This window comes from Lepidochelys kempii, chromosome 9, assembly GCF_965140285.1.
Source record: "Lepidochelys kempii isolate rLepKem1 chromosome 9, rLepKem1.hap1, whole genome shotgun sequence".
Classification (NCBI taxonomy): Eukaryota; Metazoa; Chordata; order Testudines; family Cheloniidae; genus Lepidochelys; species Lepidochelys kempii.
This window is the reverse complement of record NC_136388.1, coordinates 89,704,839-89,731,150: the sequence shown is the minus strand read 5'-3', so window position 1 is coordinate 89,731,150 and position 26,312 is coordinate 89,704,839. Positions and strand designations below refer to the sequence as shown.

The 26,312-nt window shown below is 43.0% G+C and overlaps 1 protein-coding gene across 1 annotated transcript; it reads left to right on the top strand.

Annotated features, from left to right (window-relative positions):
• Positions 1-1,061: 1,061 nt before the first annotated feature.
• Positions 1,062-24,624, top strand: SLC25A43 (solute carrier family 25 member 43). Its single transcript, XM_073361342.2, has 5 exons — positions 1,062-1,658; positions 5,856-6,097; positions 7,089-7,261; positions 21,799-21,933; positions 22,702-24,624. Exons 1-5 carry the CDS (start codon positions 1,387-1,389, stop codon positions 22,903-22,905), a joined length of 1,026 nt encoding a protein of 341 aa, XP_073217443.1. The 5' UTR covers positions 1,062-1,386; the 3' UTR covers positions 22,906-24,624.
• Positions 24,625-26,312: the final 1,688 nt, after the last annotated feature.

The window sequence follows — 26,312 nt, the reverse complement described above, 5'->3', positions numbered from 1 at the left end:
AATCCAGACCTCAGTTAGCCTGAATCTGTCCCTAAATACAATTGTCCACAGCTTTTACAAATGATTGTTATACAGTGGCAGATTTTCTAGATTCAGAATAATCTGATTTATATAACAAACTCCTGTGTCCCTGACACATCAGATAAAGGAAAAGGACGTTTTGTTTTAAAAAGGACTAATCCAGGGATTAAATAGTGATGGAAACCCAGTTTCATCTGTGCTTCCTATCACAGTCATAGCAATGGCCATGCCTGCTTCTATACTCCCTGCTATCCCATGCAAAATAAACGCAATGACAAGAAATAAGCCTAAAGAGACAGCATGAAGCAACAGCAGGAAATCACTATGCTAAGGCATAGGAGACATCCAAAGTAGTGATCTATTGATCAGATAGAGGCAAACCTCTTAAAGCTGCAGGTTTCAGAGTAACAGCCGTGTTAGTCTGTATTCACAAAAAGAAAAGGAGTACTTGTGGCACCTTAGAGACTAACCAATTTATTTGAGCATAAGCTTTCATGAGCTACAGCTCACTTCATCGGATGCTGCAAGATAAGACAAACCCCAGAGCCAAAACCAGAGCAGGAGAGGGGACATCTCAACTAGGCTGAGAAGAAATTGTATATATATAGCAAAGGTCACAGAAGTGGATGCCCCCTGGCTGTGCCCTACAGAGAACGCGGAGCGGAAGGAGGGATGTTTCTGCTAAAAGTAAAGGCAACGGGGCAGAGCTAAGAATAACTTCGCTACAACTACCCTCTTCCTTCATCAGTCCGGGTACCACTGCATCCTCCCCCTCCATCCGGCCTGGCCAGCATCGCCTCCTCCCCTGGCTGCAAACGAGATCCGTATCCGAGGGAGGCGGTATCTGACAGGCTGGATACATCACAAAATACAGGCCCCGCACAGAGTCCCATGAACAATGGAGACAATAAAAGGCTGGATTTGAGCAGATGGTTGGGTGAGTTCAGACGCCAGCTAACTCTCCCCTAGACTTTAAGGCCTGCCCTCAAACTCGGCGTCTCCATGGGCTTGTCTCTTCCTGTCTTCTGCGTTACCCGGGCCCGCCAGGGGCCTTCCGGCCGCAGCTCCAGCCCCATGGGGAAGGTGGTTCCTGCCCACGGCGGGCTGGGACTCCCTGCGCGGGGCGGGCAGGAGCCTTGGCGCCCCTCGGTACCAATCAAGGGCAAGTGGAAGCCCCGCCCGGCAGCGGGGCGCCGCCCTCCAAGCCCGGCTGCAGCCCGGCGGCGCCGCCTCCCGGGGCGCGCACAGAGCCCTGGCCGCCGCGGGCCGCGCCGGCTCCCAGTCCCTGCAGGAGGCGGAGGGAGCCCGCAGCTGCCCGGCCCGGGCGCCATGCAGCCGGGGAGGCGGTAGGGGCAGCCCGGGGGCATGGCCACCTGGAAGCGGGACGGCCGGGTGACCGGCTGCCAGCGGCTGGGCTGCGCCGGGCTGGCCGGGGCGCTGAGCCTCAGCCTGACCGCCCCGCTGGAGCTGCTCACCGTGCTGGCCCAGGTGGGCACCTCCCCGCCCTGGCGGGGGCTCTGGCAGGCGGGCCGCAGCGTCTGCCAGGCCGAGGGCATCGGGGCCCTGTGGAAGGGGAACCTCACCGCCTGCCTGCGCCTCTTCCCCTACAGCGCCCTGCAGCTCGCCTCCTACCGCAGGTAAGCGCCGGGCGCTGCCAGGCTCGGCCCGCCTGCTCCTGCAAAGGCGGCTCGGGGCAATTGGGATGGGCAGTGTCAGGCTGCCCTAGCGGGGTGGGGGGTTACGGGTGCTGCCAGGATCTGCTGCCCTCCTGCAAAGGGGTTTCCCAGCTCCCAGGGTACAGGCAGCAGAAGTTGCCCTATTACGTCCCATTCCGGAGTCTGAGGACTGGAGCCTCATGCCATGTTTATTACTCGGCTGACCGAGCTGAGATCCAGATTTAAATCATCTGGAAATGCACCCATCCAGACTGGCCTGCCCTTTAGGATGAGTTTGATCATGACTATTTGTCAAAAGACACCTCATCTCTCCCAAGTCAGCAAGTAGAATGTTTCCAGTTTGACTTTAATGTGAAACCTGTTTCCTTGCATTTTCCTACAATTTAGCATGTGCTGACCTGCCAGATCTCCTTGGGAAAGGAGATTTTCTGGTTTTAGGTTAACATCAGAGACTCATCATATTAAATCTCCCACTTCTGCTTGAAAATATGTCATCTCTCTTGTCTAAGTGTACTCAGTAACACCTAAATTTCCTGTAATTGAAAGAGATTAGGAAAAAAGACGTTACTCCACTTTATTTTATTTTTATTTTTTTTTTCAGTTTACTTGGTTGGACAGTGCTTGGTGTGTTGTCAGTTTCCCTGTTCCCTCTATACTCCCTCTCTAGGCCTTAATGAGGTAGTCAGTTTCCCCTGTTGGTGATTTATACATTTTTTAAAAAGGGGAAATTGTGACTGTAAAACTCAACCGAACCATAGGGCTGCTGTTTTTAACTTTTGTTTTTAATTGGCCAGAGTTCAAATTGACTGTGTCCCTTTAAGGAAGTTCAAAGTTCCTCTTTCTCCTGATAATTCTGTTCTTTCAATTATTATGTTTCAATTATTGCAGTAGCTTTAAGTGGTCTCATACAAACATGTACAAAGTCATATATCTTTCAAATTTATCACAGTTTGACAATCCTGTAAATGTTCCATTCAGTATGTGATTTACTGCGATTTTTTTTTAATTAAGGTGAGAGTAGGTTGCAGTTAGCATCTGTTCCTTAAGTACTGTTAGTTGTATTTATTTTTAGTTTTTCACAAATCTATTTTAAATGAGCCTATGTACAAATATGAATAAGAACATTAATTTTAATTTTACCAAACTCATAACTGAGAGCCTTCATTTTTTATCGCTGTAATGCTATCCTAATGGTGATCTCTAGTCTTTATGCACAGGTTCTTTAAAACTACTGTACCACATTACATGTTAAAACTCCCTTTTTTTAAAAGAAACAGCCACTAGAGGAAATAATGCTGCAGAGAGAGAGAGAGGGAGGAGTGTTTTGTCAATAGGAAGTAGTTCTGTCAACATTACTTAGCAGAAATGCATGATTTATTTGGATTTCCTTTTCTGTCAGGCAGTTTGCAGTCAGTTGTTTGTTGCAAAGCCTCCAGTGGACTCTGAAGCAGTGGGCCGGTTTGCCTGAAGGTTGTTGGGTTGTTTTTTTTTTTTTTGTTTTTGCCAGTTGGTTTATTGAGGTCAGCTGGGTGCAGGATGTGTGCTGGATACTTCAGTATGGTTGGGAGGATGGGGTTATTCCAGTTCATTGGCTTCCCAGACTGAATGGGAGGGGAAGGAAAAGGAGTGGGCTCACCTTCCTGCTGTCCAATCAGGCGCGCCACAGGAGCCTCACGCTGATGCCATCCACTGTTTGTAATGGGCTTGTCCTTTACCTGGCAGTGAGTGAATCATCATTGCTCTCAGTGTGCAGTTCATGATGAAGTTGGGTTAGTGGAGCACCAAGATTTGGACTCAAGCAGCTTTATGTGGGCCTCCTGCTTTGTAACAATTCTGTGAAGCTTAGATGGACTGACTGTTACTTTAAACTTGAAACAATGTACCCACTATTTGCTGGGTCAGCAAGCTGCTCAGAGGAGAGGGTGGACAGTTTTCTTTCTCTTCTCATTTGCCCGGCAGATCCCTGTCAGTTACTACAAGTGGAGAGGAGCTGCTAGGCAAAAACAAGTACAAATACTCATGCACTCCCACTCTTTAACGCATTGAGCTGCTTGTGGTTTATCTGTGAGATTCCTAGGAGGGGAATACCATACACAGACACGAAACAGCAGACAGAGATCAACACTAATAATATTTAGTTAATGATAATGCAAACCTCCAAAAAGGACATGTTCTGGCTAGAAAGTTATTGACTGTTTCGAGCCAGGGACTGGTGGCTTGATGGGTAAGGATGGAATTAATTACACGCACACCCCTACCTCCCTGCCCTTCTGAGCTGCTCCCTGGGCTCTGACTCCCCTCTGACTTCTCCTTTGCTCACTTCCTGCTGCTTGCATGATATCCATCATGCTCATTTCTAATTTGACTTGACTGTGTGCACTGGAGTAAGTCCTTAGTCTGTCCTCTGAATCACAAATGCCAGAATCACAGACTACTCTTGAAGACTCGAGGACACTATCAGTGAGTTGGGAAAAATACAAAACATGCCAATGTTGATGTTTTAATAGCAAACTCAAACCTAGACTTAATTCTTGGCGCAACGTAGTGCCTGAGCATGAGTCTTCTACCCGAGCAAGAGAAGCCCTTCTAACCCCGAGACAATGAAACAAGGAATGTTTTGCTGCTCTCAGGATTGTAATGAAGATTTCTGCATATTTTTTCTATAACTTCTACTGGAGTATCCAGTATATTGGAAACACTGGTAGAGAGCAGTAGTCACATCACAGATCTCCTGTTGATAACTGAAACAGTGAGTCGACTCCTTTAGCATATTAAGTCTGTGCAGTAGTGTTTTGAGTTATGGTAACTTTCGTCTTAGGGGTCGGGGTGGGCAAACCTTTTGGCCCGAGGGCCACAGCGGTGTTGCGAAACTGTATGGAGGGCCAGGTAGGGAAGGCTGTGCCTCTCCAACCAGCCTGGCCCCCGCTCCCTATCCACCCCCTCCCACTTCCTGCCCCCTGACTGCCCCCCTCAGAACCCCTGACCCATCCAACGCTCCTCGTCCCCTAACCGCCCCTTCCCGGGACCTCCCCCCCATCCAACCGTCCCTGCTCCCTGTCCCCTGACTGCTCTGACCCTTATCCACACCCCCGCTCCTAACTACCCCCCCCCGGGACCACAGCACCCCTGGGATTCCCACACCTATCTAACGCCCCCTGTTCCCCATCCCCTGACTGGCCCCCCCCCAGAATCTCTGCCCCATCCAACCACCCCCTGACCCCCGACTGACCCCCAGGACCCCCTGCCCTTTATCTACATCCCCCCCACCCCCTTACCATGCTGTTCAGAGCAGCAGGAGCTCACAGCCCTGCCGGAGCCGCCTGCACTGCCCAGCAGGAGCGGCAGGCCAGAGCGCTGGCGGCGTGGCACACAAAGGCTGCGGGGGAGGGGCCAGGGGCTAGCCTCCCCGGCTGGGAACTCAGGGGCCAGGCAGGATGGTCCCGCGGGTCGGAGTTTGCCCACCTCTGGTCTTGGTAGATGTAAATGCAGAGTCCTAGGATTTAAGGCCAGAAGGGATCACCAGATTATCTAGTCTGACCTCCAGGATATCACAGGCCACTAAACACCACCCAGCACCCGCACACTAAACCCAGCCACCAAAACGAAACCACAGTATTACAGCCCACAGGAGACTAGAGTATTATGTGCCACAGGCAGAGAATAGGGAGGAGTGAGGTGCTGCTTCTCATTAGGGCTCTCATTTACTCATCTGTGTTTAAACCAAAATTCTTTTGAAAAGCAAACCGGTGGTCCTTTGAACTACTACAGTGTGGCATCCCTTAACAGTTTTCATAGTTTTTCTTGAGCTGGTGCTTCATATCCAAGAAAATGGAGAGAGTATTGGTTAGTGGTTCTATCCAGGGACTGGGAGTCAGTCACTGAATTGCTTTGTGACCAAAGGGCAAGTCATTCTGACCTCTGTGCCCATGTTTACCCCCTGTTTACAATTACTATTACCTGCTTCATGGAGGTTTTGAGGCTTGCTCAGGATTTGTAATGTGCTTGGAGATCCTGGGATGAAATGCATCCTTGAAATTCTACGTATTCTCAAATAAGCTGATGGGCAGAAGAACAATTACAACAAGAGCTATCTTTATTTTTATGCCTGATTTTTATTGAGTAATAATTAATAGTTCCTCTTTTATCTGTCTCTTCTAGGTTCGTCATGCTCTTTATGGATGACTTGGGCCACATTTCCCAGTGGAGTGCCATCATGGCCGGAAGCCTGGCTGGCACGGTTGCAACCGTAGTGACTTACCCTACCGATGTGGTAAAAACACGACTCATAGTGCAGAACCGGTTGGAGCCATCTTATAAAGGGATTCTTCATGCTTTTTACACAATTTATCATCAAGAAGGATTCCTTGCACTTTATCGCGGTGTTTCGCTGACTGTATTAGGTAAGCTAATAATGGGAAAGAGTGGGGTGTTTTAGCTTTACTGTACGTTATGTATTGAAACATCAATATGATGCCCCTGCAAGTTTTCCCAGTTCATTTTAAATGTGCAAGCAGTAAAATGACTCTCTGTAGAGGACATCTAGATGTACAAAGCACTGTCGGTCACAACTTGTTTCACAATTTTGTTATTTCTGCGGTAGCAGAGTTGTCTCTAAATGATGAGCAAGTGCTGCCAGTTTTATCTTTAATGGGTGTGGCTAAAAGAATTTGAGAAAATACACTTGCCTAGCTTTTCTGGATTACCTGGTTGCATTTAGAGGCAGCCTATTTCTCCTTCACTTAACTTAAGAAAAATTATGTATACCCAGAGTGCACTGTGGCTGTAATACAGTCCTCCTGAAAGGTGAATCAAAGCAGTGGCGTTCCTCTTTACTTGATGCAGGTGTGGCATTTTTATTTATTTTGTAAAATGTTTATTGACTCTCTACTCTGTAGCTTGCAGAATACCACATTTTAACATACCGTAAATCTTTGCATAAATTGATTCGGACAAAAAAAATGAGCACTAACAGCTTACAAGCAAAACTTAAAATTGGTGACAGCAGAAAACAGAAATCGTATGCCAGGCAAGAGAGAAGAACATGACTCATCAACTTGGGCTGTAGGGCAGCCCAGTTGTGTGAGGAATGGAACAAAAGATTGACCTTTCGTGAGACCAAAACAGTAAGGCACCAACACGATATACAAGCCCTTTTGTAAACGTAAATGCCTAATGACCTATTTGGACCCTGAAACCTGAGATTTAAATAAGCAAGACATCCCCTTGATAAACGAATATCTAACAAGTAAAGGTTTTTAGATATTTAAGTCTGATCCAAGTGAGCAAAGCAGAGTTTAAACTGGCTTACAGTCCCTGGCATTTAGACAAGGCTAGGAGGAAGCATTATACTTTGTGCTCACGTGAATCTTTTCTGTCTGGTTTGCTTTATAGGTGCTATCCCATTTTCTGCTGGCTCATTCTTTGTTTACATCAATCTGAATAAAATATGGCAAGAGCCCAGCTTTCGCTTCTCTCCTCTTCAGAACTTCATAAATGGCTGCCTAGCAGCTGGGGTAGCCCAGACACTCTCCTTCCCCTTTGAGACCGTAAAGAGGAAAATGCAGGTACGGAGCATCGTTATTGTTACCATTTTGGTGGTAGTCATATTGTCAGTGTTAGTTTCAAGAGTTTGGGGCCAGGCATTAGCCAGTTGATTGTGATTCCTTTTTACCAAGAGTGAATCCTTAGAGAGGTTGAATTATTCCTGGCAGTAATGGCTGAGACTTTTTTGGCTTAGGTTTTGTTAAGACTAGTTTAAGTGGTATCATGCGATCAACAATATTTCTTGATGTTACCTTATTTTCATTAAAATTTCATCACCATCATCAGAGTACCAAAGAGTTGTCATCATTTGGTGGCTGCTTGACCTAAGTCAAATGAGCTGATATCCTGCTCTTGGTGTGCAGGTATCCACATCATAAATGCTGCCATCATAATTGGCAGACTTGTTGACAATCTCAGCTTGGAAGTCAAACAAAAGGGATGGAGACTACTTGGGGAGGCCCCTTTGAGTCAGGGTTCAGGCCTATTGAAGTGGAAGTGTTCACTGCTTCTCTATTCAACAAGTAAACATGGGACTTCATTTCTAAGGCTCTCTAAGGGTACTTGTACATTGCAAAAAAGACCCATGGTGCTGAGGCTCGGAGCCCATGTCAGCTGAATCGGGCTCATGCTATGGGGCTAAAAATAGCACTGTAGACATTCCTGGTCGGGCTGGAGCCCATCTTGAGACCCTATTTTTAGCCCCATAAGCCAAGTCAGTTAACCTGCACTCTGAGACTTGCTGTGGTGCAGTTTTTTTGTAGTGTAGATGCACTCTGTGTCTGATGCCCTACCTGAGCACAAACTTTGGGACTAGGACGATGAGTAGTGGGAATATCCCTTCCTTTTAGTTCTCTCCTCAGATCTACTAAACTCATGCTTCTGCCCGATAGTGTAATAAGGAAAACTAGTTCCCCCTCAGTTCAAACTGGGATTTAAATTCCCTTATTATTTTTAGGACAGTTGTAACACAGTTCCCCAAAATAGTGTGAAATCTGATTTTCCCCCTCCGCCCGCCTACCATTCTGTCCTGAATCCAGAGCTTTGCCTCCCCCCCCTTATACTCATATGAAACGGTTCACTTGTTTCACCACTTGAGTTGCTTGTATTGTTCCCTGTGTTGGAGTTCCTACACAAATTCCACGTAAGTTCATAGCTAGCACAGTCTATAGAGAATTAGGCAGGGACCAGGTCATAGTCTCATGCTTTTCTCGTTAGCCTTAACTACCTACATTTCAGTGCACCACTAATTTGTGCACTAAGTTTTCATAGCTAGTGAGAAGGAAAATTCACAGGCTTCCAGTCTTATGTTAAAAAGATCCATTTATAGTTTGCTCCTCTGGAGCAGTACAGTTGGGGAAGCAAAAACATCATTTCTTTTCAGCCACTAGGGTGTGCTGTTTCACCTTTTCTTTTTTTTATATAGATAAGTGCCAGCTGCTCTCTGTTGGGTACTTCTGTATAGAATGAAGTGAGCTGGAGCTCACGAAAGCTCATGCTCAAATAAATTGGTTAGTCTCTAAGGTGCCACAAGTCCTCCTTTTCTTTTTGTGAATACAGACTAACACGGCTGCTACTCTGAAACCTGTATAGAATAAGAAACTCTGGGTTTATTGCCCTATCTCTGTAAAGAACTGTCCTACACTTCCAGCAAATAAATGTCTTTAAAAAAAAAAAGACCAGAAAGAAGAAATTGAACAAAAATATAAATATTTTCTCTGTTCTACAGTGATTTGTTTTCACCTTTTCTGCAATTTATATACTTGTCAAGTGCCTTACAGTCTTAACATGATTTTTTGAGGTTAAAGACCCCCCCAACTCCCCATAATGCTTTACTAACAAGCTGTGGGGAAGGCAGGAGGATACATATAAATTCAATCAATCCTGATTTGTTATTTTTAAGTAGGAGTGGTTGAACTTGCTCAAACTGCCAAGTAAAAAGCCATTGAAAATCATAGCCTGGCTGACCCTGGGGGCTGGCTAAAGCTGGGTTGAATCGATCTACAAAGTTGTTTCTAAAAGTTAGCATAAGCATGTTGCTCAGTCTTGTGGGGGATCAGTTCCACACTGATCTCGCCTGCTGAGGGCCTGAATCTCCTCTCGCTGAAGCAAATGGAAAGGCTCCCATTGCCTTCAATAGGACGTAGACTGGACCCTGAAAGTGCTCTGAAGGAGGAATGCTCTGTCCCCAGTACAGAGGGGAGTCAGTGCATGAGGGAGTGCAGAGTAGCCATGATGATGTCAGCACCAGAAGGGCAGTGACAACGTGGGACCTGGGAAGGAGTGGGGAAATGGAACATCCCAGAGGTACGGTGGGGAAAACAATAGGAGGAAAAAAAGAAAGAAGCTAATACCTTTTGTAACCATGAATCTGTCCCAACTGTCTCTTCTGATCTGTTTCCATCTGGTGAGCCTAATCACTGGGAAATAAAAACATGTGATGTACTGAAATGTTTAGCTACCCCAGTAGGCTAGCATGAGCGCTCTGCAGTGGCACATGGGGAAACTCTGGTTCATTTCACAGACCTGGACTCTTGCTTGCTGGATGAGGAGGAGCTGAGAGCTCTGGGGCAGACTTGTGGCCACAAGGAGTCCCTCTGATGGACTTCAGAAATAAAACTAGCAGGCTGCCAAAGGAGCATCACCAATCTTCCTGCCCAAGGAGATCCAGTGGCTCAATATTGGTGTTGGGCAGGGGAAATTGGGGAGTCTCAAGGCTCTGTCAGATCCCCCTGTGAGAGAGGGAACTGGACAACCATCAGGAAGAAAACCTAGACCCCACTAATATAGCAGTGGTCTGGAACTGCAGCATTGATCCAAGGAGGTGAGAGTAGGACTGGGTTCTAGGAACACTTGAGTTCTAATCCCAGCTCTGTAACTGACTTGTTAGACAGCCTTGGGCAAATCACTTGAACTCCATCTATTTCCATGTCTGAATAACACTTAATTCCTCAGTTAGGAGTTGTATGGACAGTTCTTTGAAGATACATACCACTATTTAAGGACTAAGTACTACTAACATTTATCATAGTCACCTTCATCCAACCTTTCCAGTGTTACATATCTACAACCAGATCCTGCCCCACTGAGGTCAGCAGGAGTTTTGTCACTGACTTCAATGGAACAGGCTCAGACTCTCCATTGTTTTATATTTTGGTGGTGATTTAGTCTGTCAAACTTGTTCCTGTAACCACGGCTCTCCCCTTCCCCTCTTCACCCACAGGGTTATAGTTAACATGGTTAGCTTTTTTAAAAAAAAAAAAGTTGCTATATTTGACGCAAAATATAGTCGAATGCTTTTTGATTTTTTTAATTAAAAACAAATTCTAATCAGTCATTTTGAATGTGTGAGCCCTCTCTCTCTATCGTGATTATCCTAATTTTATCCCTTTGTCTTCCTTTTTTCATTTTGCTCCTGTTTGGCATGTTAGAGAATTGAGAGGTACAGTATGCATGTTTTGGCATGGAACCTATGGCTTATATTGTGAATCTAGAGGATGGGGTTAGTCAGAGGGAAATTTCTCAGTAACACTTTCTGTGTTACCAACTTTTAGAAGAAATAAGTAAATTATTGCTTAGGTGAAAGAGAACCTAAGACTAGATCCTTCCCTCCAGTATGAGATGGCCTTTATCTTAGCCCATCATAGTGCACAAGGTATTCAAAGGCAGGATACAAACCTAATGATTGAAAAAGGAAATAGCTGGATAACTTTTATTCAAAGTTTAGAAGAAAAACTTAGGGGGTGTTGAGTTGACATTTTTACAATGTACTGTGAAATCTTTGTTTGAATCCAAGTACGTTCTGAAAGCCTCACTAAAATTTTCACATTAAAATTTAATGAAATTTTGCATAGCTGATTTGTGTTCCATTGGTATTATAGGGGTCACTTTACGTTAAAAATTGTATATGTTAAATAAATTTGTATGTTACATATAACACCATAGATATTAAACCTCCACATTATTTCTTACTTTTTCACTCACTTTTTGCATTTTGTTCAGTTTGAACAATGAAAATAGTCTAATCAGTTTCATTTTTATTTTTAGTCAATTTCTAATTAATGTCTTTATTAGGCTGTCATGCACTAGCAGGATGCAGTGTTTGTTTGCAAATATTAAAAGGAAATGTAGGGGAGGAGAAGGGGTGTTCAGGTTTATTTAATTGCTTTCTTAGGACTCTCTTAATATTTCTAAGGTAATTCAATCCAAATAAAAACTGCCAGTTATAAATACTCTCATCTTCCATCAGTAGCATGAAAAATATTGAGGAGTTGTTTAAACCAACATCCAGTTTCCCAGATGAATATGTAATACTGTATCAATGGACCTTGCACCTTTATTAAAGTGAATTCAAGATTCTCTCTCTCTCTCTCTCTCTCTCTGCTGTTACCTTGAGCCAGTCTGTAGTAGGGGAAACCTTTCTTTATGGGGGATCCCAGGGACAAGGGAGGCACTGGTAGCATGGTTCCACTTTCTCCACCCTATTCCCATGGTTTGGGTGATTTCCATCAGATCTTTGTACACTGCACTGGCCCTCTTCCTCTGCAGGTGTTTCCACAGGAGAGGATGCTCTGAGCCTTGGATATCACTATAGCTGTTATGTGCCATATATGGGATTATAATTAGAAGAGTACTGAACCCGTGCTATACACAATGGGACTAAAGTTGTATCAAAAGGGTTTTGTTGGGGTTTTTTTGTTTGTTTTTTGCACCATAACAAAAGTGACTTGGGTAGAGAAGAATCTCACTTTATTCCCCTCCCTCCCAAGGTTTCAAATCAGGCCACCCCATCTTTCTGGATATCCAGAGACTCCTACATCAGGTCTTCCCTTCCTCCAGCCCATGGGAGTTGAGCACGCTGAGTCGGTAGTATTTCTGGCCTCTATGGACCCAGAGACCTAAACATGGATCACACATGTGGCCAACAAAGTCAATGGGCTGGTCCAACAAAGATATTTTTAAGCTAGACTCCGTCTTGAAGTAAAGCTCAGGGACTGAGCTCCAGTAGGTAGGTTTACAGAAACAAGCAAGTTTGGGGTCCAGGCTGAAATTCCAGGCTGGCACACCGCTTTGCACAGGTGACCTGTAGCATTAAGCTTGGTTCTAAGACTCTTACAATATGAAGACACAAGTGTGTCAGCCTTCACAGCCTTAATTCTGAATTGTTTGTGTTAGTATGATAGATTCTTAGGGCAGAACTTTCACAAATGGCCCTGAAACTGGCAGACCTTTCAGTCTGCGTACATTTTTATAACCACAGAACCTTATTTGCATGCACAAACTGCAGCTGTACTTGCCAATTGGTTAGCTGGCCTCATTCAACCTTAATGTGGCACTGGTGTTTTCATTGTCCCTGAAACTATCCATCCTTGGCCTGAAACTCCCTGACAGTCCGTTGCTAAAGGAGCAACAGAGTCCAGGGCGAGGGTTGCACTAGAAGCTTTTGCCAATATAGCAATGTTGGTTTGGGGTGCATTTTTTATTTATTTTGGGGGTGGGGGCATGACATTTCTATACCAGCAAAAGTCCTAGTGTAGAAGGAGCTACAGTAGCAAAAGCACTTTTAGCCAACATAAGCTGCATCTACACTAGCAGGGTTCGCCAATATAGCTAGACCAGCAAACCTTCTGTAGTGTAGACTAAGCCGAACAGAGTTCAGCTCCTTACAGCTATTGCAGGATTCAGTGTCTATATATATTTGGCATTGATTGCACACCATTCCATGTGTTATGAAGAAACCTCTCACAGGAATGTATCTGCTGGAGTGCATCATGAGAAGATGCTTCCATACCATTTTAACACCAGGTTATGCATTCAGTGGACTGTAACTGTCCTTTTTGGAGCAATCAAAAACAAATGGATATGATGTTCTTCACTTCCTGTCCTAAACAGTTGTGCAGGATTGCTCTGGGCTGTTGTCACACCTCACCCTGGAAGTGGCTGCTTTTCAGTGGGGAATTGCATTAATATTGGGTGTAGTTTATATATCCATTCATAGGTGCTGGAACTAGGGGTGATGGGGGTGTGACAGCACCCCCTGGTTTGAAGTGGTTTCCATCATATACAGGGTTTACAGTTTGGCTCAATGGCCCTCAATGCCCCGACTATAAAAATTGTTCCAGCACCCCGTATCAGTTTGTAATGTGTTTTGGGATCCTTTGGGATAAAAGGTGCTATGCAAATGTAATTTATTTTATTAATAAAAAGTGATTAACTACTACGAATTTGCAGTAGTAGATTCTGAAACCTTTAGTAAGGGACATACTGCATTATAGGATTGCCTGACCATTCATTAAATCCAGTTTGGAGCCCCTGGAGCACACAGTCAATCTGAAGTCAATAAAGAGCTTGTATATAATTGTTTTTTGGTTAAAATAGCTCCATAGTTAGGGCCTTGTGTGGTAAATGTCAGCCTAACACAACTGTTAGAGGTGGGTTATAAGCAAAGCCTGGACAAGGAAATGGGATCCAATAGTCTTTTATTATAAAAAGAATTCTCCACGTGAGCCATTGAAATGAGGGTTTGTCAGATCGTTACATTCCAACACTGCCTAAGTGTGAGTAACTGTTGTACAGAGAGAGCTTAGGCAGTGGGATGTTTCCCGGTGCTTTAAGGCCAGTCTCTGAGTGTACTTGTATTATAGCATCCCTGCGATTTACAAGATTTGGTTTTCCTGCCAGCTGGGAATATGAAAGTTATTCGAGTCATGAGCCAATTTATTTAAAAAAACAAAAAAACACCCGGGTCATGTGGTTCACATGACATCTAAAAAGCATACATGCTTTAGGACCTTTTGTACAAAAGCTGTTTGTTTAACTCCTTACATGCTGGTGCCTTGGAACCTTTTAAAGATGAAGCTATTTGAATGAGTAGAGTGGTATATTACACAGTGTAGATAATAAGGAGCAATACTGTTTTTTAAAAATCATAGATACTTTGTATAATGGGCATCCATTGTTTAAATACTCTGGGTTTTATTGTTGAAGGGACCATGTCTCTATTTGTCCTGTTAATTCAACCCCAACACTATTTGTCTAATCCACCCGCATCTGCATAGTTTAATCTGTTTACATATTTTTAATTGACATCAAAGTGTGGTTTCTGCTTCTGCATAGATGAAGAGAGAGATTCAAAAGTGCCCTGAGATCTTCCATCATCCCCTGTCACTTCCAGACAGGCAGAAAGGATCTGTGCTTAAAAGGCCAAACTCACCCTGAGTGTAGATCAGATGATTTCAGTGCGTCGGGAACATATTTGTCCTCTTATTTCATGAGAAAGACAATACCTCCATGCAGCATTTCTCTTCTTCCCTAGACTTGTATGTTTGCAAAGCAATGGGACTAATCAACTAATTTGCATTTTCTAACTTGTGATTCCTATCACCATCCCAAACTCCCTCTCTCCTCACGGTACTGTAGTGTTAGCATTAGGCATGAGCCCAAGTCCTGGAGTGGGACCTGAACTCATGACTAGCCTGACTAGGAGGGGAGTGTTGCCAGATGGATCGCATCAGAGTCCATTTATTTTCTATGGGCTTTTTCTTTACAATCACTTCCAGCTACTGGCCATGTCAACGTTTTATTTATTTGGCAATTAACGTACTTAATACAGCTCAGTCACTGAGGTTATTAAAGAGCAAGATACGGGAGCTTTAGGAACTACAGTCCCTGGAGTAGCACTGGCCAGTTGGGGCGCAATTCTTGCCTCAGTGAAATGTGAGACTTTCCTTCTGCCAAAGCTCGAGTTGGCTTTTCTCTGGCCCAACCACTTAGAGGCCCCAAAGCAGGGGAGAGACGCCTGGAGACAGACTATCCATATGGTTGTTGTCATAAAACTGTGGTGTTAAAATTTTGTAGTAGAGTAGGTTTTGTTGTTGATGTGAGGGGGTTTTTCCTTACGTGAAAAGGCAGTACAAATAATTAGCAGTAGGACTGGTCATAGCTGACCCTTCCTCAGCCCTGTGATGCCTCCCCTGGAACTGAACAGATTTAATAGTCCTGATCTGGTTGGCAATAACTACTACTACTTCGCTCTTCTGTCTCCTCTTTTCTCCAAGGAGGTAGGAAGCTAGGAGTAATAAATAAGGATCTCAAACTGCTTAGCGAATTAAGCTAAATAAACATCTCTCTGTGGAAGGTGAGGCATCGATAGGCCTCACCCACCAGTGAAACGCAGCCACCTCTGAGGTGTTCTGAGGCAGTTGGTTGTTGTCATTCAGCAGCACTGCTCAATGTTTTTTGGGGAAAGGAAGTGAAACTTGTTGTATCTGATTGAAACTGCAGGAGGCAGACTGAATGGAATGTATTTCCCTGTGCTGGAATTTAACCAAGAGAGAAGGTTAAGAGAGGGACTGTTTGGAAACCGAAGTAATGAAATCAGTGTTGTCCCCGTGTGTGTGGACACTGTTAAATCAATTAAGAGAGCCTTGTATCAATCATGGGTTTATCTATATACAGAGTTTCACTGCTATAACTTAATGTGTAATTTTAAACTGATAACTGTGCAAAAGGCTGTGTGGACACTCCCGGCTATTGGTTTAAACTTTCCCTTTCAGTTTAGCTCCAATCTGTTGCTAATCACCATAAACTAAACGGCAATAGGCCCCTGCCCCTCTTAAACCAAAATAATGCCCCAGTCCTGTCAAGACCTATGCAAATACTTAATTTTGCATGCAGAGAGTAGCCCAACTGAAATCAATGAAACAAGTCCCCATACGTGAAGTTAACCATGCATATTTGCAGGACTTGGGCCCAAGACTGTCTGCACAGGGGTTTGCACCAGTTTAAATAAACCAGTGCAAATTTGCATGCAGACAATGCTTTAGCTTGTGTCAATTTCTTACCACTTTGAGCTAAATCAATATAAGGCACTCCAAAACCAAAATGAGGATTGCGCTGACTCTCCGTCCTCATTTCAAGGGTATCTTCATCATCATGAGCAAAGAAGCAAAAGCAAACTTTTTTTTTTTTTTTGTGAAAGCTTAGGCTCAGCAGCAAGGGATGTATTCCACGGCAAAGGCAGAAGCCACAGAATACAAAAGCCCTGATCCTAACCTATTTAATGCTGTGCCAGAGGCCAAATTCTGCTTGCTTTGCTCACTGGAGCTGCCCCATTGATTTCAGCAAGAGAGGCAGGGTTGGACCTCAGATCAGGGGGGTTTTCTCTCCTCTTACCGAGAAGAGGACAAAGTATTCCTAGAGTGCAGGCAGCTGTTCTCATTTATTGCTCTGGAGACAATTGGCTGCTGGTACCTCACAGCGGATTACCTTTCCACATGTCTGAATGGCCTGTGTGGGCCTTACTGTATGTTCTGATCCACGGTTAATCTGGCCGCAATGTTGTAGGTTGTAATTTGGTCCGTGCTGTGTAAAATTGCTCACACGTTCTTAAAACTGGTTCTTTATTTGCATTTTGAAATTGTTTGCCATCTATGGGTAGCAAAATATTCTTTGAGGCCCAAATCCTTTCATCCTCATTCAATGAAAATTTCCATTGACTTTGGTGGGAGTATTTCCTGAGTGGGGACTGCAGGATTTGGCCGTCCATTTCCTTTCAGCTATGATTACACTTTGCTGCTGCAAGTGTCCCTATTAACCCAGCCTTAAAAGACTTCACCGTTCTTATTTTAGATTCTGGATTAAGTGAAATGAACTGTTGAGCTTTATCATAAATTGCTTTCCTTCACTGCTGAGTTGTTTTTTAGCTGTGATCTTTTGAATGTGTATAGAATTTGTATCAATAAAAGAGATTTACTATATTTAGTGATCAAAATCCTAAATCCCCATTACAGTACTACAAGAATCTATTGTTAACTCCTCTTTCACCCTCCCTGGGTCATTTGTACCACACACCTAGAAGGTAAAAGTACCTCCAAGACAATTTCATACTAAGATAAATTTTATCCCATAGGAAAGGAAGAAGAGTCTGAACTTAGGACCAGATTTTCAAGATGGCCTCCATTTTATTGCCTGTAGTTTGTGGGTACAAAAAATCATAGCTGCAGTGTAGGTCACTTAAATATCTAATAACACCAGCAGATCAGATACTTGGAAATCTACGTGTCCTAAATTGCTGGTGCAAAATCGTATGCCGTTATGTGTGCCTGCAAAACTCTGTGTGTGTGTGTTATGCTACCCATAAAAACTATACTCAGTAGGTGTGTTCTTTTTAATAAGCAATTAACCACTCCTCCCCATTATATAAACCAGGTTAGGTTTCTGCAGAGCTTGGATAATGAAACTAGTCTGAGCTGTTCTGTTAGTTTCACTTTTAGCTGTCCTGCTCTAGTGCAGTTGTAGGGATTAGTGTTGTAGGGATGTGTGAATCCTCCAGCATCAACTGATAACCAAACCAAAGTTTTAATTTAGGTTCATAGACTTTAAGGCAGGGGTAGGCCAGATCGGCCCTTCAAACGTTTTAGTCTGGCCCTCGAGCTTCCGACAGGGAGCAGGGTCGGGGGCTTGCCATGGCTCCGCGCGGCTCCTGGAGACAGCGACGTCTCACCTCCAGCTCCTACACGTAGGGGCAGCCAGGGGGCTCCACACACTGTCCCTGCCCTCCCCCTCCAGAGCCCTCACCCCCTCCTGCACCCCAGTCCCCAATTTCATGAGCATTCATGGTCTGCCATACAATTTCCATACCCAGATGTGGCCCTCGGGCCAAAAAGTTTGCCCACCCCTGCTTTAAGGCCAGAAGGACTATCATAGTCATCTAGTCTGACCTCCTTCACATCGCAGTTCACAGAACCTCATCCACCCACTCCTATAATAGACCCATAACCTCTGGCTGAGTTACTGAAACCCTCAAACCTTAATTTAAAGACTTCAAGTTACAGAGAATCCACCATTTACACTAGTTCAAACCAGCAAGTGACCCATGCCCCATGCTGGAGAGGAACCCCCAAGGTCTCTGCCAACCTGATCTGGGAGAAAATTCCTTCTCAACCCCAGATATGCCAATCAGTTAGACTCTAAGCATCTGGGTGAGACCTACCAGCCAGACATCTGGGAAAGAATTCTGTATAGTAACTGAGCCCTCCCCATATAGTGTCCCTTCTCCATTGGAGATATTTGCTAATAGCAGTTGTGGATGGGTCATATGCCATTGTTGCCAATATCACCATACCATCACCTCCATAAACTTATCATGCTCAGGTTTGAACCAGGTTAGGTTTTTTTGCCCCCACTGCTCCCTTTGGAAGGCTGTTCCAGAATTTCACCCCTCTGATGGTTAGAAACTTTTGTCTAATTTCAAACCTAACCTTATTGTTGGCCAGTTTATATCCATTTGTTCTTGTGCCACCATTGGCCTTTAACTTAAATAACTTTTTCTCCCTGTTGTTTATCCCTCTGATGGAGGGAGGGAGAGGAGTGATCATATTTCCCCTCATCCTTCATTGCATTAGGCTAAACAAGCCAAGCTCCTTAAGTCTCCTCTTGTAAGGTAAGAGTTTCTCCATTCCTGTTATTATCCTCATAGCCCTTCTCTGCACCTGTTCCAGTTTGAATTAATCTTTTCTTAAACATGGGAGACAGAATTGCACACAATATTCCAGATGAGGTCTCGCCAGTGCCTTGTATAATTGTAGTAACACTTCCCTATCTCTCCTGGAAATACCTTGCCTAATGCATCCTAGGATTGAATTAGCCTTTTTTATGGCCGCATCACACTGATGGCTCAGAGTCATCCTGTGATCAACTAATACACCCAAGTCTGTCTTCTCCTCCTGTTACTTCTAACTGATATGTCCCCAGCTTATAGCAAAAATTCGTTAGTCCCTAAATGCATGACCTTGCACTTTGAACTATTAAATTTCATCCCATTTCTATTACTCCAGTTTTCAATGTCCTCCAAATCTTCTTGTATGATATTCCAGTCCTTCTGTATGTCGGCAATACCTCCCAGCTTTCTGTCATTTGCAGATTTTATTAGCATACCCCCACTTTTTATGGCGAGGATACTAATGAAAAACTTAAATAAGATTGGTCCTAAGACGGGTCACTGAGGAACTCTTTACCTTTACCTCTGTCCTTAATTACTTTCTCTTTCAAAATATGTTTTAAGACCTTGCATACAGTGAGGTCAAACTAATGGGCCAGTAGTTGCCCAGATCACTTTCTTTTCCTTTCTTAAAAACAGGTAATATATTTGCAATTCTCCAGTCATAGACTACAACCCCTGAGTTCACAGATTCCTTAAAAATAGTGTTAAATTAAATGTTTACATGTTTTTTAATAATATTTTCTAGCTTTGTAAAGCTTTCTTTCCTTTTTCAAAACCTAAAATTTTAACTTGAACTACTGGATAAAATAATTTTGATTTAAATTGTGCCATTGTTTTCAGGCTGACACTTCCTTTGAGAGTCTTTTGGTTCTCAAGTACTGTGTCTAAGGGCTTGTTTTTATGGCTCCAGTAAGCCAGAAAGGTGGGGGGGTATGGACCTCACGTCACAGATAAAAATCTTGATAATGGCTTTTACAATGGTGAATGTTACTATAAATAATCTCTCAATAAATCACTTTAGAGATTAGAGTCTGTAGGCAAATTAGAAATCAGGTTCTTTGAGACCTACCATTCTTTTTTAACATTCTCCAGAGTAAAGTTTTACTGCTGACAAAATCTTACTTAAATCTGCCGTACAGCGTACCCTACATTTGTATTGTACACAAAAGTGCCACCCTTTATGTGCCTTTGCAGTGTACAAAATGGCTAAAGTGATTAAGCTAAACTAATGCACTTAATTCTTGCAAGTCCTCCCCTGCACATTGGAAAGGAAAGGATGCATATGCTTAGCAGCATTGTCATCTTCCTCAGGTATTTTTGCTACTTGTCCCTTTTTCACTACTTAATTGTCCACAGTTTCCTGGGCTTTTGGATCTGTTTCAAAATATCCCTGTCACTTTGGAAAGCAGAAGCATGTGTCAAATCCATCCTGGGTTTTTAGTGACCGGGGTGGGATTTTCAAAAGTGTGTGAATTGCTTGTGCTCCTAAATCTCTTGGGTGCTTTCAAAAATCCCACCCACTTACCATGCATTGATTGCACTTTGACCTAAGGAATCTTGACCCAGATCCACAAAAGGGTTTAGGCATTGCAATGCTGAGTGTCACAGTGCCTAATTTTTTAGGTGCCCAGAAAATCATAGGATCACCACCGTGATTCCCCAAAGCCAAGTTAGGTGCCCACGCTCCTGTGCAATGAATGGGGAGAGACTGGAGCCTTAGAATGGGACCCACAAAATCCAGTGCACTAGGCAGGGAGCCACCTAAACTAGCCAAGGAAGATATCAAGGACGAGGAGAGGGAGGTGCTAAACCCTGTCCCTCTCATGGAGACAGATGCCTCCCTGCATCCCAGATTTAGGCACCTATCTTGGTTAGCAAGCCACAAATGGGAATCAGCTGCCTGCCCCTAAGGCATTTCCTGTGGGAATGAGTTAGGCACCTGCCTCGCTCCACACAAAACATCTGGAGGAGGAGCTGCTGCTGCTGCCCCCACCCACTTTATAACTTTTAGCCTAATGGTTAGAACACTCGCGTGAGTTCTAGGAAACCAGAGTTTAATCCCCCCCCCCCCCCACCACCATCTGGTGGGAAGAGGGGGGCATATTAAGGATAAAAATATGATGTTAGTCTTCAGTATGTTTCCATTTTTTACCAGCTAGACCAGGGCTGCCAAACTATTGAAATTCTAGAGCAGACGCATCTAGCAAACATCAACAGGTGTCAGTTTGACAGAGAAATTTGTTATAGGCTTATCACCTTGAGGAAGCTGTGGGTTTTTCAGCCAAACTAAGAAGGAATATTACACCACTTGCTGTTATAGATCACTGGGGAAATGTAAGATAATTATATCAATATTCACCAGTAAATGAACAGTTAAACTCCCGCTAATATAAGATCACTGTCAGTAATATAAAATTACTGATCTTCAGTGATCAGACCTACATGTGCAATCACATGCCTGAATCTCTTGTCTGGAAGAGTCTGTCTTGCCATATATATGAACAAATCCCTGATTTGCACGTGCAAAGTGGACTTACATCTGTGTCCATACAGATGGATGAGGATCAGATTATTGAAGATCAGGCCATCCTAACTGTTCTAACACAGTGAGAAATTAATGGTGAAAGGATTTTGCTACTCAGATTGACCCATTGCACTTTTGTTCCATGTGAACCAAGTGCACCCTGGTCTGGTAGATTATGACATAATATCATGTATTCATGTGACTTTGCATTTTGGTAGTTTAAATCTTACTGTGTTTGGGGGTGGCTTGGATATGTTATTCAAGTTACACCATGTACAGTGCAACACAGAATTAGTAGTAGACTTCTCCTATACTTTAGATTTAAAATATCTTCCCACCCCAACTGGTTACCTTTCAATAAGACCCCAGGCAGAATTGTTAAGTCTTTGAAATATAATTGACTAAAGCATGGTAAATAGACGAAGGCCACCTGTTTCAGCATTTAAGTGTTGAACACCTATAGAAATGAAGGAATTAAACAAATCAACTCAATTAAAAATAATTAACACCTGTTGTGGTTTTCGTTTGAACAGGCTCAGAGTCTTTGCCTACCCCATTATGGAGGGGTTGATGTCCGTTTTACTGGCATGGTTGACTGTTTTAGGCAAACTGTGAAGACCAAGAGCGTGCTCGGACTCTGGTGTGGACTCACAGCCAATCTGCTCAAGGTGCAGATTTCCTCCATTCTGATCAGTCTGTATTTAAATGCAATCTGAGACACATGACCAACTAATTGGTAGTTGGAACTGTAACACACATGATGTCCCTCTTCTCCTCTCCTTCTGAACAGTGTATTGATTAGACACTTTGTGACAGCAGTGGTAGAGGTTTGCCCTTCCTCGGGTTACAATGTAGCTGTTTGAGCTTTATTGGTTTGGTGTTAATGGCCATCTGCAAGTTGCTGGCTTTCATATGACACCATCCTCATCAAAAGCGTTCGAGGAAGTGGCAGAGCCTTTTGGTGGAAGTTTATTCAAACACACCTGGGAAATAACAGAGAAACAGCAGGGAAAATGGCTAAACATAAAGAGCCAGAATTTCAGCTACTGTAAGTCAGGATAGCTTCATTGACTCTGCTTGGGACAAAAGAAAGGACGCATTTCTGCCACATACAAAATGCATCCCAAATGTTCTGTTAAAACAAATCTTAACTGTTTTAAACATTATGTTGTTTAAGTTCAGCACAAGCCCACTTCCTCACAATAATTTGCTAAATCGGGTTGTGCCTATAATAAACCAAGTCTTAACTCAGTCTGGTACCTGTAGAATGGCACAACTCATTTAGGGTCAGATTCTCAATTGGTGTAAATCCGCATTGCTGATGAGGTCAAATCAACAATGAAGTCCTATAAATCCTAGCTTTGTAACTGAGTAGAGAATATTGATAGTGACTCTAAATTAATAACTGGTTTCAATCTTCTTTTTTTTCCCCACAGATTGTCCCATACTATGGTGTTATGTTTAGCACCTTTGAGTTCTGCAAGCGGGTCTGTCTCTACAGAAATGGTTATATTGAATCTCCCTTAAGCTACAAGCTAATTCCTGGAGTGGACCAGAGTTTACAACCACAAGAGTTGCAAGAATTAAAGTTCCTCCGAAGAGGAAATTTTGAGCCACCGAAGCCAACTCTTGAAAATTGACATTGGAAAGTCCATTGAACAAATGTATGTTGCAGTCATTCTCGGCCAAGTCCACAATCTGAAGAAAGCGTAGCAAAAAGGAAGACACATTGCACTCGAGGTAGCAGCACCTCCGTTTACTGTATGGCCTTCCCTGGGATTGAAACGCCCATGTCAAACATGACTAAACCTTGTAACTCATGTAGTGAATTGATACAATCAATTCAAGCTTATCTGAAGGATACAAACATTTTGAAACTACAACAATATTGGAACTTGAAATCTACTCAGTTTGGGGGTTTTCAGTGCTGAATAGCTTTTTAATGCTAAAACCACTTGCAGAAAATAAGTGATGAGCCATGATCAGGAATTATAATTCATTCAAAAATATTAGGGAAGTTTAAGTACATTTGTAACACTTGAGAGCACTGAACACATAGTTTCAGAATAGATATATGGTTAAAAGTAGAATAAAATATATAGTGTGTACAGTACACATTTCTACTGAAATCTGTCTGTTACTGACTCAATATAGACTTGGCATTCTGGATACGCAGTATTTGTCCCCACATAATTCACATTGTTGTCCTCCTAATTCTGGTTTTCAGCTTTTGTAAAACTTATTTAAGAACTGAATAATTTTCTGAGTCCCCAGTTGCAAAGAAAAATGAAAACATGCTGCAGAGGTACTCTTGCAAAGAAAGAACAGTAATATGTGAAACAGCACTGAAATGATCATCGAACAGTCCGAAATGCAAACTGAGATGTCTCTCCCCACCCTGACCTATTTCTGCAAGTACCTGAATTATTTCAGCTTTGGGGGGAAAACAAGACTGTTGATATGCTGTGGTCATTTTTGTTATGACTAACTCTATCTCCTACTGTGTGAAAAATGCACATACCAAACGCATTAGATATTTCAGTGTTAACCCCCTTATATGTTTGTCAATATTTTTAAAGGTGTATTTTATATTAAATTAATTTTCAGAGATGACAGTTTTATGGTCAGAGCTTAGAACACTACGATGCAATACTTAACCTCAACATCTCCTTACAGACACAAATAGGGGTGGTCCTCTTTAACTGCTGTGACCTATAAGTCGATGTATTTTCATGCTTTTCTGAGGAGGGGACCTCACAGATATAAAACGCTAAGGAATGCTATAGCATGAGGACTAGTTTATTCACAGCTTAGATAAGTGTCCTTCAGGGGCCAGCCCTCAGATCACTAAGAAATGGGTGCTGGGATCCTGATTCTTCCAGAAAAAGTATAAAATTTCTCTATGTGGCATTGTGCCACCCAATCGCATCTGGCACAGCATCCCTGATTCCAGGTGCCCTCATTGCAGCAGTGTATATCACTCAGGCTCTGTGAGGCAAAGGGTAGTCAGTGGCACTGAGCTATCCTCCCTGACAGAGAAATAAACCTTTGCTCACGCGGGGAAATGTAAAGAAGCAGTGGGTAGAAGACGGTGTTTAAATTCAATCTTAGATGTAAGGAATAAAGCCCTTGAGAGCCAGTATGAAAGCGCCCTTATAGAACACTTTTACAACAATGTTTAAAGTCTTACAGCAGCCCTGTGACAGCTGAGTATTAATGACCCCATTTAACAAATGGCTCTCCCTGTCTTCTTTGCCCGAGATCAGCCCTGCTCTAAGCTGGTGCTTTCAGCTGTAGTTGCTTCCAATTATACCAGAGCTGAATTTGATCCAGAAAGGTTCAGGGCTTTACCAAAGACCGTACACCAAGACACTGGAAGAGCTGGGTCTGGAATTTGGCCTTTCTTGCTTCCCAATACTCTGATGAATCCAGCACACTGTATTCCCTCATCTTAGAATGGTAATATTTTTAATATTGATACTTTTATGCATGTGGTTTCTAATAAAGAGATGTCGATCAGAAGAAGCAGAGTAGACCATCAGACTGTGTTAAGAGCTGAGCCTAGAAAGGCTGCCCAAAGTTAACTAAGATAGATTAGTTTCAGAGTAGCAGCCGTGCTAGTCTGTATTCGCAAAAAGAAAAGGATGAAGTGAGCTGTAGCTCACAAAAGCTTATGCTCAAATAGATTTGTTAGTCTCTAAGGTGCCACAAGTACTCTTTTTCTTTTTGAAAGATAGATTAGTCTATCTCATATTTTTTTATGAAAAGCTGGTTGACATGCTTGGCAGACTTGACTGGGCCATAGGACTGTTCCATCCTAACTGGTTTTGGTGGGTTCTGCTACCTTAGCACTTTCTACCAATTTGATTTTCCTAGAATAATCTTGATCTGATTCCTCTGACCTGAAGGGAAATACTTTCATAAACAATTATATTAACTTCAGAAAAACTCAAAGCTGTACACTGTGCGACAGCTACAGATTATTACTCATTTGTAGGTGACAGGAGGAGCAACCAGATGCTTAATATCCTTACATAGGTCACCAATAGGCTTGTCCTTTATATTAATGTTCCATTTATAAACAAAATGTAGAATTGTTTTAATAAATGATTGATAGTCTAGCAAGTCCATCAGTTATTTATAAATATCTTTAACACCTTCTCCTGGTGTGCTTATAACCATCTATATTGTAACATCGTTATATTTGTTAATCATTTATAAAGTGTGACCACAAACCCTAAGCCATACAACACCCCTAAAGACTATGCCGGGAGTATTTCACGCAGTACTGAAATGAAGCACTGCTTGTATAAAATGCAAGACCTGTATAAGAGTTTCCAATAGCATATAAGAAGTGAAGAATATCGTGAAAGTGGAGAGGAAACAGCTAGGCAGAATGTAACTGAGGTGAAATTTGGATTGATGTCCAGGCTTAGCGCCCTTCACTAACAAAGATATTAGGGAACATTTAAAACTGAGATTTCGATCCTTGTATTAACGTCCAGGCTGATGACCACTCACTTCCCCCATGCTGACTGCTCCCTCCACTAACTGCATATTACAGTCACACCCCCACAGACACAGTTATCTTTGTTCTTTATCCCATCAGTTGTTCAGTTGAATGATAGTCCTAAGGTTGATACTTATTTTATTTTATAGTCACTGACAGGCTTTTGGCCTTGGACCCCTTGTCTGAATAGTTAAACTGGCACTCTAACCTGAGCCTCTGTGACTGGGTGAAATCAGTTTTCCGAAACTTTCTCTGTCAAGAAATGGTTTTATGAAAGGCATGAAAGCTCACCTCATATATTCCCCTAATGAGTATGAGTGGAGTGAAGCCTTAAAAGTTTCTCCTGATCAGCTCTGAATGGAAGAACTGATTTTATTATTTGCTAGTCTTATTCATTCATATCTTTGTATTCTTTCCTGTTTATGAGGTGGGTTTGTTTGGTTTTTTTACTATTTTTTAGGCATTCTTAACCCTGGAGATTAAATTCATGTAGCACATTTGATGGCTTGAGTTGATGTAACACAAAATAGACTGGAC